Source organism: Porites lutea, chromosome 2 (genome assembly GCF_958299795.1).
Source record: "Porites lutea chromosome 2, jaPorLute2.1, whole genome shotgun sequence".
NCBI classification, from domain to species: domain Eukaryota; kingdom Metazoa; phylum Cnidaria; class Anthozoa; order Scleractinia; family Poritidae; genus Porites; species Porites lutea.
Window position 1 is genome coordinate 39,087,342 of NC_133202.1, and position 14,520 is coordinate 39,101,861.

The 14,520-nt window shown below is 37.8% G+C and overlaps 1 protein-coding gene across 1 annotated transcript; it reads left to right on the plus strand.

Moving 5' to 3' along the window:
- Positions 1–6,503: 6,503 nt before the first annotated feature.
- On the plus strand, positions 6,504–11,102 carry LOC140926179 (uncharacterized). Its single transcript, XM_073375962.1, has 5 exons — positions 6,504–6,557; positions 7,451–7,557; positions 8,221–8,350; positions 9,147–9,638; positions 10,594–11,102. Exons 1-5 carry the CDS (start codon positions 6,504–6,506, stop codon positions 10,954–10,956), a joined length of 1,146 nt encoding a protein of 381 aa, XP_073232063.1. The 3' UTR covers positions 10,957–11,102.
- The last annotated feature ends 3,418 nt before the right edge of the window (positions 11,103–14,520 follow it).

Consider the following 14,520-nt stretch of genomic DNA (forward strand, 5'->3'; position numbering starts at 1 on the left):
AGTCTAGTGATCCGAAAATTATAGGGATCAAAACTTACCTTTTCGAAAATTTCAGCCAGAAAAAAGGCTCCCGATAATTCTAGGTTGACCTTTTTAGGGTAAAAATCCGTTAAAATAGGCAATTATACCATTTTTTAGATGTTCGAAAATCCTAGGAGAGGCAGGCAAGCAAGAAATTTTACAACAAATGCTTCGAAAATTCTAGATCTCAAATCGTCTTCCGAACAGATATTTTTCCGAAAATTGTCGTTGGGTGCCCCTGAGCCTTAATCAACTTAGCGCGTACATGTTCGCTATATTTACAGTTCTGATCTCCTGAAACGTTTTTACACCTAAAATGTGCAGCTCCTTGCATTGCGGAATGTTATTAACTTGCGCAATTTCCCGAATAAAACCTTTCTTGTAATATCATTCATTATCCAAGAAAATATTTCGTTAATGTAATAATTACAATTAAGAAGAAGAAGACAGAAAATTCTCTTTAGGGTCAAGAAATCACTTTGTAGGGATTTCTAATACGGTGAACGAATCAGATCATATTCCAGACTAAATGAACGCCTCGAGTCAAACATTAATCCGCAATCCACAAATCGAGTGAAGCGGCGAACTGCTCTCTGTCTCCTTCGGCCTTCCGCGTCTCTTCACACCGTTGTTTGACTTGTATTGTTTGTGTGAGTGTGTGCATTTGATCGAGAACTAGCCAATCATTAAGATGTATTTTTTTTAACAGCTGGAGTGACGCCGAATCGGCTTTACGAGAAAGGAGGAGAAAAAAATTCTAAAATTAGGAAGGTAAAGAAAAAGAAAACTCGATTGCTAGGATTCAAGCTCGCGCTTCTTCCCCAGCTGTTAGCTTCGCGTACCTGAAACTTTACCAGGCAGCCAAGGAATAAAAATGCAAGATATGTTCGATCTCTCAATATTATGTCACGATCAATCACGCGACCCACCGTCTTAAAAGAAACACTTCTCGCGTGGTTTCAAATGGAAATAAAGGTAAACAAAAGTGACGTTAATCGTGCAAATATCTTTTGCAGAAAAAATTTTAAGGCAGAAGAGAGCGTGACCTTCCAAAACATCTTTTCTTCAATGGCCGACTTTCGTGATGTAGTATCGGTGCTGCCCGCAGCTCGACTAATAAAGGCACGTAGAATCTTTGAGGCTCTGCAAAAAGCTAATTCGACCGTGAAAACTCAAGGACTCGTTCCTGGCGTTTTGATTGTTATCGTAGTCGAGCCCGCAACATTAAAAAAGGGGCTGCCTGTGAATTAATTGGTGCCAAAAAAGGGCGCAATTTTCAGTTTAATTTATTTCTTTAAGTCATTCTGATATATTACAGTCCGCATAATTATGTCATTCCGCAAGCCATGCCACATGCCATGCCGCAAACTCATTCCGCCTTTTACCCTCACCGAAACAGAAAAGAAAAAAAAAACGGAGCATTTATTAAATACTGAGTACTATCTTGACCTTTTTGATGTACCTTACCCATTGAGGATATATCGTATGACGCATCACGTTGTTTGATGCATATTATGTGTCAAATAAACCAAAGTTGTGTTTTTAAAATCAATACCTACGTTTCATGTATTAATATTTGACCGAAAAACTCCAACTCATCCTGGGATAAGGTAATATTTTTTAAAAGAAAGCATTCATTTAGCGATTTAAAAAAATGGCCACCGCTGTCTTTTTATAGACATCCGGACGAGAAATTTTTTTTTTTTTCTCGGTCTTGGCTTATGTGGTCACTCATTGGTACATGCTCCCTGAAGCAGTCTTAGCGCTGGCACTTAAAGTATTTTTTCCTTCCTGTTTGTTCAGTATAATTTCTTATTATTTGAATACATTTGATCATGAACATCTGCATTGCAGCAATGAACACCAAGTAGGAATGTTAACAGAAATTAGTCTAATCCATGAAAGCCACCTACTGTACAAGTAATATTTCGGTTAATTATGGAAATCAGTTCACTGGTTAGCAATAAGCCTTTCTTCAGAACTATCATAATGTCCAACTTCTTAACATCACTAATGAACAGGTATAAGAGAGAACGTCGGCCAATGGTTATTTTACCAGAAAAATAGAATTAAAGTAAAGTGCTCTCCATTAGACCATTTGACAGCAGACACTCAAACTCTGATTTTCACAATAAAAATGCAAATCGTCAAATGACACCAGTCAAAACCGATTGAATCGATAGATTGAACTTTTGGCAAGTTGATCCGCAAATGCAGACGCCATCCTATATTCATGACGAATGTAATTATAAATTCTCTAAGTTATGACAAACAGCAAGTAGCGATTTACCAAATTTAACATTTGTATATGTCACGGCTATTTTACTCAGCCTTTCCTATTGGCGCGTAGTTTGGTTCTTTTGTCGCCCCAGTAAAGCCAAAACATGGAAAAGACTTTCAGGAGCTGAGCGCTCTTAGAGCCATGTAGTGTGACACAGCAATGACTTGCGCACAGTTATTTCATGAAGCTAAGTTACTGTCACTTTATAATCGTAGATTGACTTCATTATATTAATGTCCAACATTAAACAGGGTGCCCCCCCCCCCAAATCATTTGTGTCAAGTGTTTACACCGTACAATTCTAAGTATTGTCTACTAGAGATTTCGTTTTACTCAGGTTTAGTACTCAGCCTTTCTATGGGAACCTGCCGACGTTGAAATCAATGCAATCGCAAACTCACTGGTTGTTAGGAATCTTCAAACTGCTATAACAGGTAGGAGAAACGTTTGTTCAAGAATAGAGGTCTCGTAAGACATTGCACAACAGATCGATATGAACGTATTACATAGATCGCCTTTACATTCCACTGGTATGATTTAAGTACAAAAGAGAGAACGGACTTCTCGCACTAGTCTGTTCTATACATCCTCCCTTTTTAACAAGAATTCCCTTTTCATGTTAAATCTTTTGCCTGCTCTTCTACGGCCTCCATCTTTGTCCTTTTCCTACGTTTCTGTAATATTTTTTTAAAATTTAATAATCTAGTTAATTATACTTGAACAACTCGCCTCGAATAGCCTGTGCTACTTTCGGGTTGTGTACGTATTGAATTAAATCAGTTGTAACAACAACAAAAAGGGAAATAAATAAATTTTTCCTTGTCCTTTATAATTAGTTGATCTGCTAAATTACACGGAAGTGAAATACCGTGTGGCACTGCAAATTAATTATGTGGGAATTTTAGTTACGATATGGTCAGGGGATAACCTGTTTTGTAGTTTTCTTGCGAGAACTAATATGAACCACTTGTAAAGATAATTTTTTTTCTTGATGGAATTTGATAATTTTTGCTTCAACAAGTTGCATGTTAGATTAGATTTTGTGTTTATTATAGCGTATACAACCAAAAGGAGAAACTAACATTCAACTCAGGTTAAATAACTGATATTTCTTACTTTGCAATTAAATTAAAAAGGTTCTACTTAGTTAACTTAAAGGTTGATTGATTTGATTCACTCCAATATTCCGGCCCAATTCGCCTATAAATTCGAAGTGTCTGTCCCATAATGACCATAAGCAATATTGCAGTATGTGTTTCCAAGGGAATCAAGTTTCGTGGTACTTGTGTGGATCGTGCAAAAAAGCCCGCGAAACGACCCACAGAAATTGGAATATATCCATACCAGTACCTCGTATAGTCGGTAATCGTTTTCATCGTGGTTATGTCGCCACGCGCGTCTTCTTTGTTTGAAGAGTAACTGATGGTGACATAAACTACTGTACAGTATTTCAAAGTGTACCCTGTTCGGAGACGTTGACGCTGTGATTAGGTCTATGATTCGACATTATTTTTCTCTACCTTTTACATGGAGTATCTCTAGTCAGTTCTCTAGGCGTTTCGAGACAGCAATTTGATGCGAAGGGAAGGAGGCAAAAGCAGATACCCTTACCGACCTTTTTTGGGTATTCAATGTAGCGTATTTTGTTCTTCGGATTTTTTTTTCAATTCGGTCACCCAAGCAAGCCTTTTTATTTTAAGGCTAGAGTCACTACGTTAGAACTGTTTACAGACGGTAGGCAGAACGCCGATCCCAAAACTTATTAATACGCGAAGTTGACGTAAAATAATCAGGATGACCGAGGAAGCAGACTATTAGTTGTGTTCATAACAATATAATTCATCTTTGTCTCATTAACGTAGATAACTGGCTAAAATGTTCTCCGGCCCACATAAGATATTGCTTAGCAAAATATATAATTTACAGATACTGGATGCTGATCAAGTACGTAACTCAAGTAAGGAGCCGGGATAAATTTGCAAAATGATGTTAAGACGTAACATAGCTCTGTTACCCTGCCTTCCCTGCATTAATAAGACATATTCACAATTTTAAAAAAATTTTAGGAAATACGTTTCGCCTTCTTGCTTCTTGCTTTAGAAATGTGCTTCCATTTTAATTTAGAAATTGATCAATGGATCAATGGAACCAGCTGACGCACAAAGCAGAAAATATCATGTTGAAAACTTCCCTGAGTCATACTCTAATCGCTTCACAGGAGCTATATATTGAGCAGTTTTCGTCAGTTCCCTTATTATTATACGGAGACTTTTAAACTTCATTTGTATCGTAACCCTTCGCTACTCTATACCATTTTCTGTTTATATTCTGCTTAACAGAATATGAACCTATACAGGAAATGCATTCAGTCGTTGCTCATCAAAAGTTGCGGAAATAGTTGGTGGGAACTTTATAATGTAAGATTTGTACGTGGGACAGATTTTGTTGTCGTTGTTGCATCACATCCTAACATCGTTCAGTTTAGGTTTCCTATAATTTTGCCTGCGACTAATTACGCCTAACTCAATTGGGCTTGTACAGTCATTATTGAGACAGGGCAAAGCGTAGCAGGCGCGGATCTAGGATAAATACTGGCCATGCTTAAGAGAAACTTATTGGATTTTAACTGCCTAAAGTCCCTTTTCCAGAGTTCCTAAGTTATTTAGGAAGGATATTGACCAGTTAAGCCTAGCAAATCGGCAGATTATTTAATCTCTAGATTTCAACTTAGAAAGTTTTTTTATTATTATTTAAAAAAAATATATTTATCAATATAAAAAAATTTGACCCATTTCCGCAAAATGGTGGGAAAACCGGAGTGGATCCGCGACTGCGTAGCTTCTGAGTGTTAATGACGAGTTACAAACGTGTTCTCTCGAAATCTTTATTATGCCAAAAAAGAAAATGTAATGGTGGTTATAACACTTCAACGACGAGAGAAGGATTACAGAAAAAGGTAAAAGCGCGCAGTTTTGTTTTTGATTTATATCGTTACAATTTTTAAGCCTCTTCTCAATAGAGTTTTATCTCTTCCTCCAGCACTAACGTAAGTATTGAGTAAATATTTTTCTTGATAATGCATACCGTGTGACACGAAATTTTTGCGGAAGTTTATTTTTGCTGATTGGAGGTTTTTTTGTATTTTGCGAGAACTACTATTTGCGATTAGGACAGATTGTTTTTTTTTTTCCGCTGAGAATTAATTTTTGCGATTTTCAGAAAGCCCAGGACAAATCATTGATAATATTTGATTTTTGTTTTTATTGAGAACGTGCAACAAAAATGCATATTTTTTAAAGAATACTACGGTGTTCGTACCGTACTGTGTAAAACCAGCGACAGTTTTGCTCGTCATTTTAATCGTTTTGTTTCTGAACGAAAGAGGCAAATTGTAATTGAAAAGACACAATAATTTCTTAGCATTTTTGTGTGTAGCGAGTCTAAGTTTGAAAAATTTCAATCAATCAATCAACTTTATTTAAACACGTTAAATTGCTCAGCAAGCTGGTTTTCAGACATGCCGTGTGATAATTACAATTTATAAAAATTAAGACTAGTGATTAACTAACAATAGAATATAAAAGCAAGAAATGAGTATTAAAGAAATAAGATAAAAACATAATAAAAAGTTATATCCTAAGATATGGCGAGTTTAAAGCTAGTAAGATCCCCCATCTCACGTATTTCATTTGACAGTTGGTTCCAAGCCATTGCACCCCGATAAGAAAATGAACGCTTGAAAAATTTGTTTTAGGTAGTGGTAGTTGGAGATCATAGTTAGAACCCCTCAAATTATAGTCATGAATTTCAGAGGTTCTATGAAACTGCTCCCGACAGTACGTCGGACAATTATTATTGAATATTTTAAACATCGTAACTAATGGGTGTGTTTTTCTTCTTTCTTCTAAGTTTGACCACTCGAAAGAATTTAGTACATCTGATGATCTGGTAGAGTATTTACACTCTGGAGTAAAAAAAAAACGCTCAGAAGGAAGAGGGTAATATGCTACGCATACTCGCCACCATGAATGAAACGGTTAGTTTGGCCTCTTCTATAATAGTATCGTATTTTAGACGTTTTCGTTGGTCACCGTTGTTGTTTCGTAAGGTCCTAAGGCGGTGGGGCTTGTTATATCCGAACAGCGTTGATGGAGTCAATAAGGTGGAAAATTGACCGTCTCTTGAACTAGTTCAAGGAGAAATGAACGCAGGAATTCGAAATCACAGAAATACATCAAACAAGCCGCTTTCTCAGGTATGTAAAGTTGAGTCAATGTGTTTAAAGTGAAAAAATGAGTAAGTGGTAAGACTATGAGCCCGTCACTGGTTAAGTCTCGTTGTTAAATGTTGGTTACATGTCTCGAAATCTTTACTCTGGCTCCAGAGGTCCGTTCTCCAAAAACCCTGTGTTAACTCAGAAATTCCGAAGTTTTTAAGCTTTTCAGTTGGAAGCTTAAAACATTGCCCTTTTTCGGGTCGAAAACTGCATGGTTAGCTACACCCATTCAAAATTTTAGTTTTAGGATTACTTTATATCTCTTAGATATCATGCCTCGAAATACCAAGAAAAATTGGAGAGAAAAATAACCAGTCCTTTAGAATGGTATTAAGAGTCTCCTTTTCCCGCCTAAAATTTCAGAGTCAATTTTGGGGACATGAAGAAATCCTAGTTCTCACTTGTAAATTGCGTCTGTATACTGAGTGGACCTGCTATGGTGTGACCTCTTTGATATGGGGCTATTGTAATTTTTCAGTGTAAAAAAGCAGCGTGGAGAAAAGGAAGAAGGCAAAGAGATTGAGTAATAAGAGCCACTAAAATGGCATGGAAAGTCTTTCAAATGCCCTACATACAAGGTTAATCTCTGCGAACATTTCTCACCTTCTGTCTTTGAACAAATACATTAAATACAACAAAGGAAACAGCTGACAATTCATTGGTCAACTGAGACACGTTCTAACCAATCAACAGAAAGTTCAACTTGTTATTGCATCATGTCATTTATTAGCCTCGAACAAGCCATTTCTTGATACTGGGCAAAAACAAATGTCTTCTCATAAGCAACCATGTTATTGGTCGATGTAAAAATCCTCGACATCCGTATTTACTGCACACGTAACCTCTTTTCAAACGTGTTTGTAACATGAAAGTGTAATGTTGATTCAGTACGGATAAATAGCTCTTTGGTGGAGCAGAAATATTCATTTTACTCTCAGCAGCTCCTAGAATCAGACTGCAGCAACACTAAAACTGAAAGGTTAGTACTAAATCCGTTTTGTTTATGATTTTTTTCCAAAGCATGATTTCTCCATCGGCTTTGATTAAACTTGGAAAAAGACTGAAAAACTCATTTATTTCTTTTTTAATTATTTTATTTATTTATTTCCCATCCCATTGTAAATAGTACCAGATAAATTACAGAAAGCGTTAGTGCTCGAGTCACAGGAAATTTAAATACGTGATAAAATTCAGTTAAGATCATTACATTTTTACATTTGTCACAAAGAAGCAAAAAAAAACTCAGCTAAAATGACGGAAGAAGGTTCACCAGTAAGGAGCGAACAGAAAGGCCAGAAGCGCCGATATTTGCTGTGCAAAACTTCTTTAAGCTCAAACTTGGAGAAAATCGCCGGCGAGCACTCGCGAGGCCGATGGACTATTCAGAACGCCAAGGTTTTTCATATTTTTAAAATGAAAATTATTCAAACTGAATGCATACCAGAATACGAATGTAAATTTCAATGTTAATGTTTTTTAATCAGTAAAGAATTACAATGAATTAAAATACTTGTTTCATTTATTTTTGATATTTGAATTAATAAAACTTATAATATATTTCTGTGTATAGAAACAAACACGTTGCGTTATGATATTGTGTCACTCAGTGACTAACACTTTAACATGCTATCCTTTTTTCCAGGTCCCAAGATAAAACGAAGCCCAAAGAGAACAGTATGAAAGTACCACTGTACATCGCGATTTATGCACTGTTGATTACTTTGTGTTCCATGAAAAGCAACAACAGCAGCAACAAAACCCCTGAGAAAAAGGTATATTATAAATTAATTCAAAAAAAATGTAGGAATTTCTATTTCTGATCGAACTTCTGGTCCATTGCTATGACAGAACCATCAAATCTCCACGTTTCCGGATTACCGTAAACTGCGGCTTATAAGTTCTGTGCTTATACTTCTTCGTCAGGGGTTTACGGAGGGCTTAATATCGGAGGCCGGCTTATATCTGAGGGGGATTATAACTAGTCGGACTAGAAAAAGCGCCTCGAAACAAGCTATAGCAGTGCTAATCAAAGTACTTTTTGCATTTACTGGTTTTAAATTAAGTTTCAAAAGTTCATAATATATCGAATCAAGAGAGAATGAGTTAGATGATTCTCTCTTGATCGAATTCATTACAATACAAGCTAGAGGAGCGGCTTACACCCGGGCGCTTATAATCGGATTTTGTTGTTGTTGTTGTTTACAGGTAGATGGGCCTATAATTAACTGAGGGGGCTTATAACAAGCAGTTTATGGTTTTCTTCTTTTAGAGGATGAAAGATGATTACTAGCGGGTCCAATAACTGGCCACACAAATGAGTTTCTCTATATCGGGAGCTGTCGGAACAACAACATCATACCCGCCAGTCAGAGAAGGCAACAACCCCATTGTTATTCTAATCCTATTTCCAATCTCCATTACGTCGTAATATGATATAAGTAACAGCGACAACAGGAAATGATAAAAAAATTAACAAAGATTGTTAGGCCTTTTCTTTTTTTCGTTACTCAAAGCAGTTAGTCTGCTGATTTATTGACCAACTTATGCGTTTGTGCTCATTAATAATAGTGTACCCAACAGACGTCATTTGGGTCATGTGGTCAGAGTGCATGCTGCTCCTCACCAGGAATTCCAGGGATCCCAGGAATCCCTGGACCCGCGGGATTACCCGGCAATCGTGGACCTGAAGGACCCACGGGCCCAAGAGGAAACACAGGTGATAAAGGATCTCGTGGGAAGCAAGGACCTAAAGGAGATACAGGACCCTCTGGTTCGACGGGTCTACCAGGAGGCAAAGGTGAACCGGGCATCCCAGGACGCCCTGGACCCGCAGGACTATCCGGCAAACAAGGACCTAAAGGAACAAGGGGACAAACAGGAAACAAAGGAGACACAGGACCCTCGGGACCAGCGGGTCAAGCAGGAAGCAAAGGTAAACCAGGTGCTCGTGGTATCCAAGGTCCCCAGGGAACTCCTGGTTCTGCAAGTGCATTGCGAAGTAATTGGAAACAGTGTGTATTTAAGAGTATTAATGATGACAGAGACACTGGTTTGATCAAGGTAAACACTTAACTCTTAAAGTATTTATGCCACTGAATGTTACGCTTTTTGTCTTTGGATATAGGTGTGAATCGCCCTGACAAGATTTCGTATATTCCTACAAATAAACACGGATAAATATGATTGAACTGGGGAAAGTAAAGTCTTGATACTAAAACACTGCTCTAGAACGAACCGTAACTCTTTAATAACTTACGATTCAACTCAACACTTTTTTAAGCCATCCCTATCGCTAATCTTACATTTTCTTAAATGCTCTTATTACTCAGAATTAAAATTTCTTTCAATATTATTTTAGGAAGTAAGTCATATAACCATAGATAGAATAAAACCATAGCTCCGTCATACAACCATAGATTAAAAGCTATACGCTTTTTGAAGCATTGGCAGATAAAAAAGAAAAGAGGAAGAAGATAAACGCTACAAAGCATCACGAGGCCGTTAGCTTAGGCCTTTATAAGAATGTTCAATTTAAGCGTTATTTCAGACGTGAAAAAAACAGCGTATAGATGACAGATGAGTAAGAAAGCAAAGATTAATTAATAACAGCCAATAAAATGGCATGGAAGCTCTTTTAAACGCCATACATACGAGGTTTAGCCCAGTGAACATTTCTCGCCATCTGTCTTTGAAAAAATTCCTGAAGTACAACAAGGGGAAACAGCTGACAATTTATTGGTCAACTGAGACATGTTCTAACCAATCATCAGGAAGCACAACTTGTTATGGCATCATGTCATTTATTAGCCTCGAACGCGGCCTCATGTCATACTGCGCAAAAACAGATGCCTTTTTGTATAAGCAACCATGTTAGTTATTGGTCGATGTAAAAATCCCTGATATCCGTATTTACTATACAGGTAACGAGGAAGAAGATAAACGCCACAAAGCTTCACCAGGCCGTTAGGCCACTATATGAATTTTCAATTTAAGCGTTATTTTAATCATTCCATAGGAATGTATTTTCAAGAAAACATCCGACAATACAGCCTTGCGAGTCTTCTGGAATGGGGATTTCCGTGTCACTAACTGCCACGCCTGCTGCCATCGGTGGTACTTTACCTTCAATGGTGCAGAATGCTCGTCCCCGGCAGCCATTGATGGTGTATTTTTAGTGTATTATAGCACTAACGCGAAAAAGAATCCACATCGCCCACGTCACATTGAAGGAATCTGCGAGAAACTCCATAAGGGCACGGTCCGCGTGGGATTCTGGGTCGGTAAGTGTGGTCTTGGTTACAAAACTGGCGACGCGTATACAGGCTGGAACTCAGTCTCCAAGATCTACATAGAAGAGGTGGCTCCCCCACAGTCGTAACTGAAGCAGCAGCTCAATGACTTTTCCATTTTTTTTTTTTTGTGTGTGTTAGATTCACTAAAGCTGTTACGGAAAGGTTAAATGAAAAGTTCAAGAAACTTAAAAGAAATAGGCAGACAAAATGAAGTAAATGTAGCCAGATGATACGGGGTGTATTTATGTTGGTACTTTTTGATTCCTGGTTGTCATACCAGCAAGAAGAAGTAGCTGTACACTGCTTTTTCTTGTTAATTTATTGTGGTTGAGGGTATAGCTTTTTTGGCAAGAAATTTTTGCGGGAGTGATATTTTTACGGATTGGCGATGATTTGTGTTTTTGCAGGAACCAATTTTTGCTATTAGGACAGGTTGTTTTTCGGCTGAGAATTATTATTTTTTGCGATTTTCAAAAAGTACCCAGTAAACACATTTATAATATTTTCGTTTTTGTTGAGTACGTGCAATAGAAATACATATTTTCAAACAACACTGCGGTGTGCGTACCCTATGCAAAACCAATATTTCATTGGAATGTGTACCGCTTTGTTTCTGAACGAAAGAGACAAGTTTCGCGACCACTTTTTCGGCCTGACGATTAATGATTTTCCATTGTTTTTAATCTCTTGTAAGCAACCACTTGACACATTCTCCCATCGGCTATGCTCGCTGTGCGTACTATGGTACTAAGAATATGCGAAGAACTTTAGTGACAACGTGGAACTGCACATGGCGTAGTTTAGACATGGCATGCAATTCAATTGTTTTCCATAAAATAGATGTGTCTGAACCTCTTCTCGGAAGAGACACTTCGTGGTGCGGTTCTTGTAAGCGACTACTCAGTCTTTGCATTTTGGGTGGTCGCTTATCGACTGTAGTCTATTAGTTTTAAATTAATTGCTTTTACTACTAGGAGTAATCGGAGCTTAGGAGAGTGCGTTCGATATGTTCGTTAGGCGTACAGAAGGGTAACATTTGAGGGGGAAGATTGGATGGTTCTTGCGATAGATAAATATGATTATGGCAAATTTGGAACGTAAGGGTTGCGTACAACGAAAACTCTGTTTAAACTGTGTATCATTATAAGATTTTGAAAAGATATCGTATAGTTTGGTGTCAAGTGCTTTTAATCGGAGGAGACAGTACTAGTGGCCAGAGTGCGTCGGGCGTGTAAATAGAACATCTTAACTTTTGTTTTACTGGCGCGATTACAGGGCGCAGTTGTTCAAAGGCCGATTAGCGCCTAACCCGCGATTCTTTTTATTTCTTCAAAAACATTTCTTCGGATAATTTTCTCTGTTATTATTAAGAGCATCCAATCATCAACTTGTTGACAAAATGAATTAAACTGAATTTACTTTTTTAAAAGCTTTCACATCTGAATTCAAATTTCGCACTAACCCTGTCAAAGCCTTCAATGGAATGTGTGTGCGGCTCACGTCAATAACTTTTCCAGTAATTTGGTCAAGCGTGTTGATTTCAGTGACTCGAGATCAGAGTGGCGCTACTGTGGGCTGGTTTATAAGTTTTTCCTAATAAATAACATAGAGTTAAAAGTGTTCGTTTGTCTGGTGCCGAAAATATCACAAGTCGTGATCAAATGGCGCCGCCGAGCTTCACGTCTCGGTAGATTTACTTTGTGGCACAACGGCTGCCGAGCTACACAACTCAGTAGATTTACTTTGTGACACAAAGGCAGTCGAACTTAACCCGGTTTGATCCATGCACCAGGAATCAGGGGCACCCAACGATAATTTTCGGAAAATTATCTGTTCGGAAGGCGATTTGAGATCTAGAATTTTCGGATCATTTTCTGTAAAATTTCTTGCTTGTCTGCCTCTCCTAGGATTTTCGAACATAAAAAAAATGGTATAATTGCCCATTTTTAACAGATTTTTACCCTACAAAGGTCACCTAGAATTTTCGGGAGCCTTTTTTTTGGCTGAAATTTTCGAAAAGGTAAATTTTGATCCCTATAATTTTCGGATCACTATACTTTCAGCTAGGAAATCCAAACAAATGAAAAATTTTTAGGGGATAAAAATAAGCCTTTATCTATCGTTTAAATACTAAATTACGTTCAACAATGCTATGTTTATGTGGTTTTGAACTATATCCTCATTGGGTGCCCCTGAGGAATCGCACACATTTTCCAAAGACAGTGACGAACCATGCTGAAAAATATGAAGGCTTAATCCAAAGTAAAATTTAACAGCAAACTTCTGAAAGATGAACGCTTTGGAAGATTCAGCAAACACAGATCGATGTACGCTTTACGAAGATTCAGCAAACTTTTTAAAAGATGAACGCTTTACGAAGACAGAATATCAGACCTCAGCAAACCAAAGGACACGCAATAAGGCACAGAACATCCAACACAAATTAGGGGTTGCGTTCTCGTACCTCGAACGCAATAAGTATATAAACGGAGGCCTTAATTGCTTTTAACCCTGGCTAAATCTATATATTAAGGGCCTGTTTACATGGAGTTGGGGGACCCCAGGTAAGTGAGGTAACCCGCTAAAGTAGGGTAACGCTGCCTGTCCATATAATCTCTCAAGGCGGGTAGCCCGGTCTGCCAGACCGGGTAACCCTCTCATCCGGGGTGAAATGTCGCCATGTAAATTAAACGTTTCAAGGTGGGGTAACCCGCGTAGCTGGGGTCGGATTCGCGATACTGAATTCGTGCTAAATTCACTTTGGCGGTAACTTTGCATTATTATGAAAGGTAACAATAGAATGCCACAGCACTGAAGCTTGCAGCAAGAGCAGCAAATGAGTGTAGAAGAGCATTAATAATAATAATAATAATTTATGAACTTATTGTGCGCAGCTTAACATGAGAATTATCAGTTGTGCATTACAACTGCAATACTTTACAAGAAACAAATAAACGATAATGCATTAAAAAAAATAACAAAAGAATATATATGCATGCAAGTAAGAACTGAATATAAAATTGCTCACCAATATAAAGTTCTAAAAAGATAAGTCTTAATATGCGCCTTAAAACTGTTCACATTAGTAATCGCACGAAGTTCTTTTGGAAGAGAGTTCCAGACAGTTGGCGCGGCTACCATAAAAGCTCTATCACCTAACGTCTTCGATCGAACAGCTGGCATAGAAAGTAAAATACTACCTGAAGATCTAAAGTTATATAAGGACAATTTAAATGTTCGTAAATCGCATAGATATTTAGGAGCAATGCCGTGAATTACTTTGAACGTAATAATCAGTATCTTAAATTGTATCCGGGCTTTAACAGGAAGCCAATGCAGACCACGAAGAAGAGGTGAGATGTGGCAAAACCTAGGGGCACTACAAACTAGCCTAGCTGAGGCATTCAAAAATCTCTGCAATTTGTTAAGCTGGTAGTTGGGCCGCCCATACAAAAGACTCTTACAATAATCAACACGAAATGTAATAAATGCATGGACAAGCATTTCCGTTGATTCTCGAGACAAATACTTACGAATGCGTTTGATATTATGCAAATGGTGAAAGGCAACACCACATAACTTGCTACTATTAGTTGACATAGTGGGCTGCTCATCAAACCATGAGCCTAGGTTTCTAGCTACTGTTACAG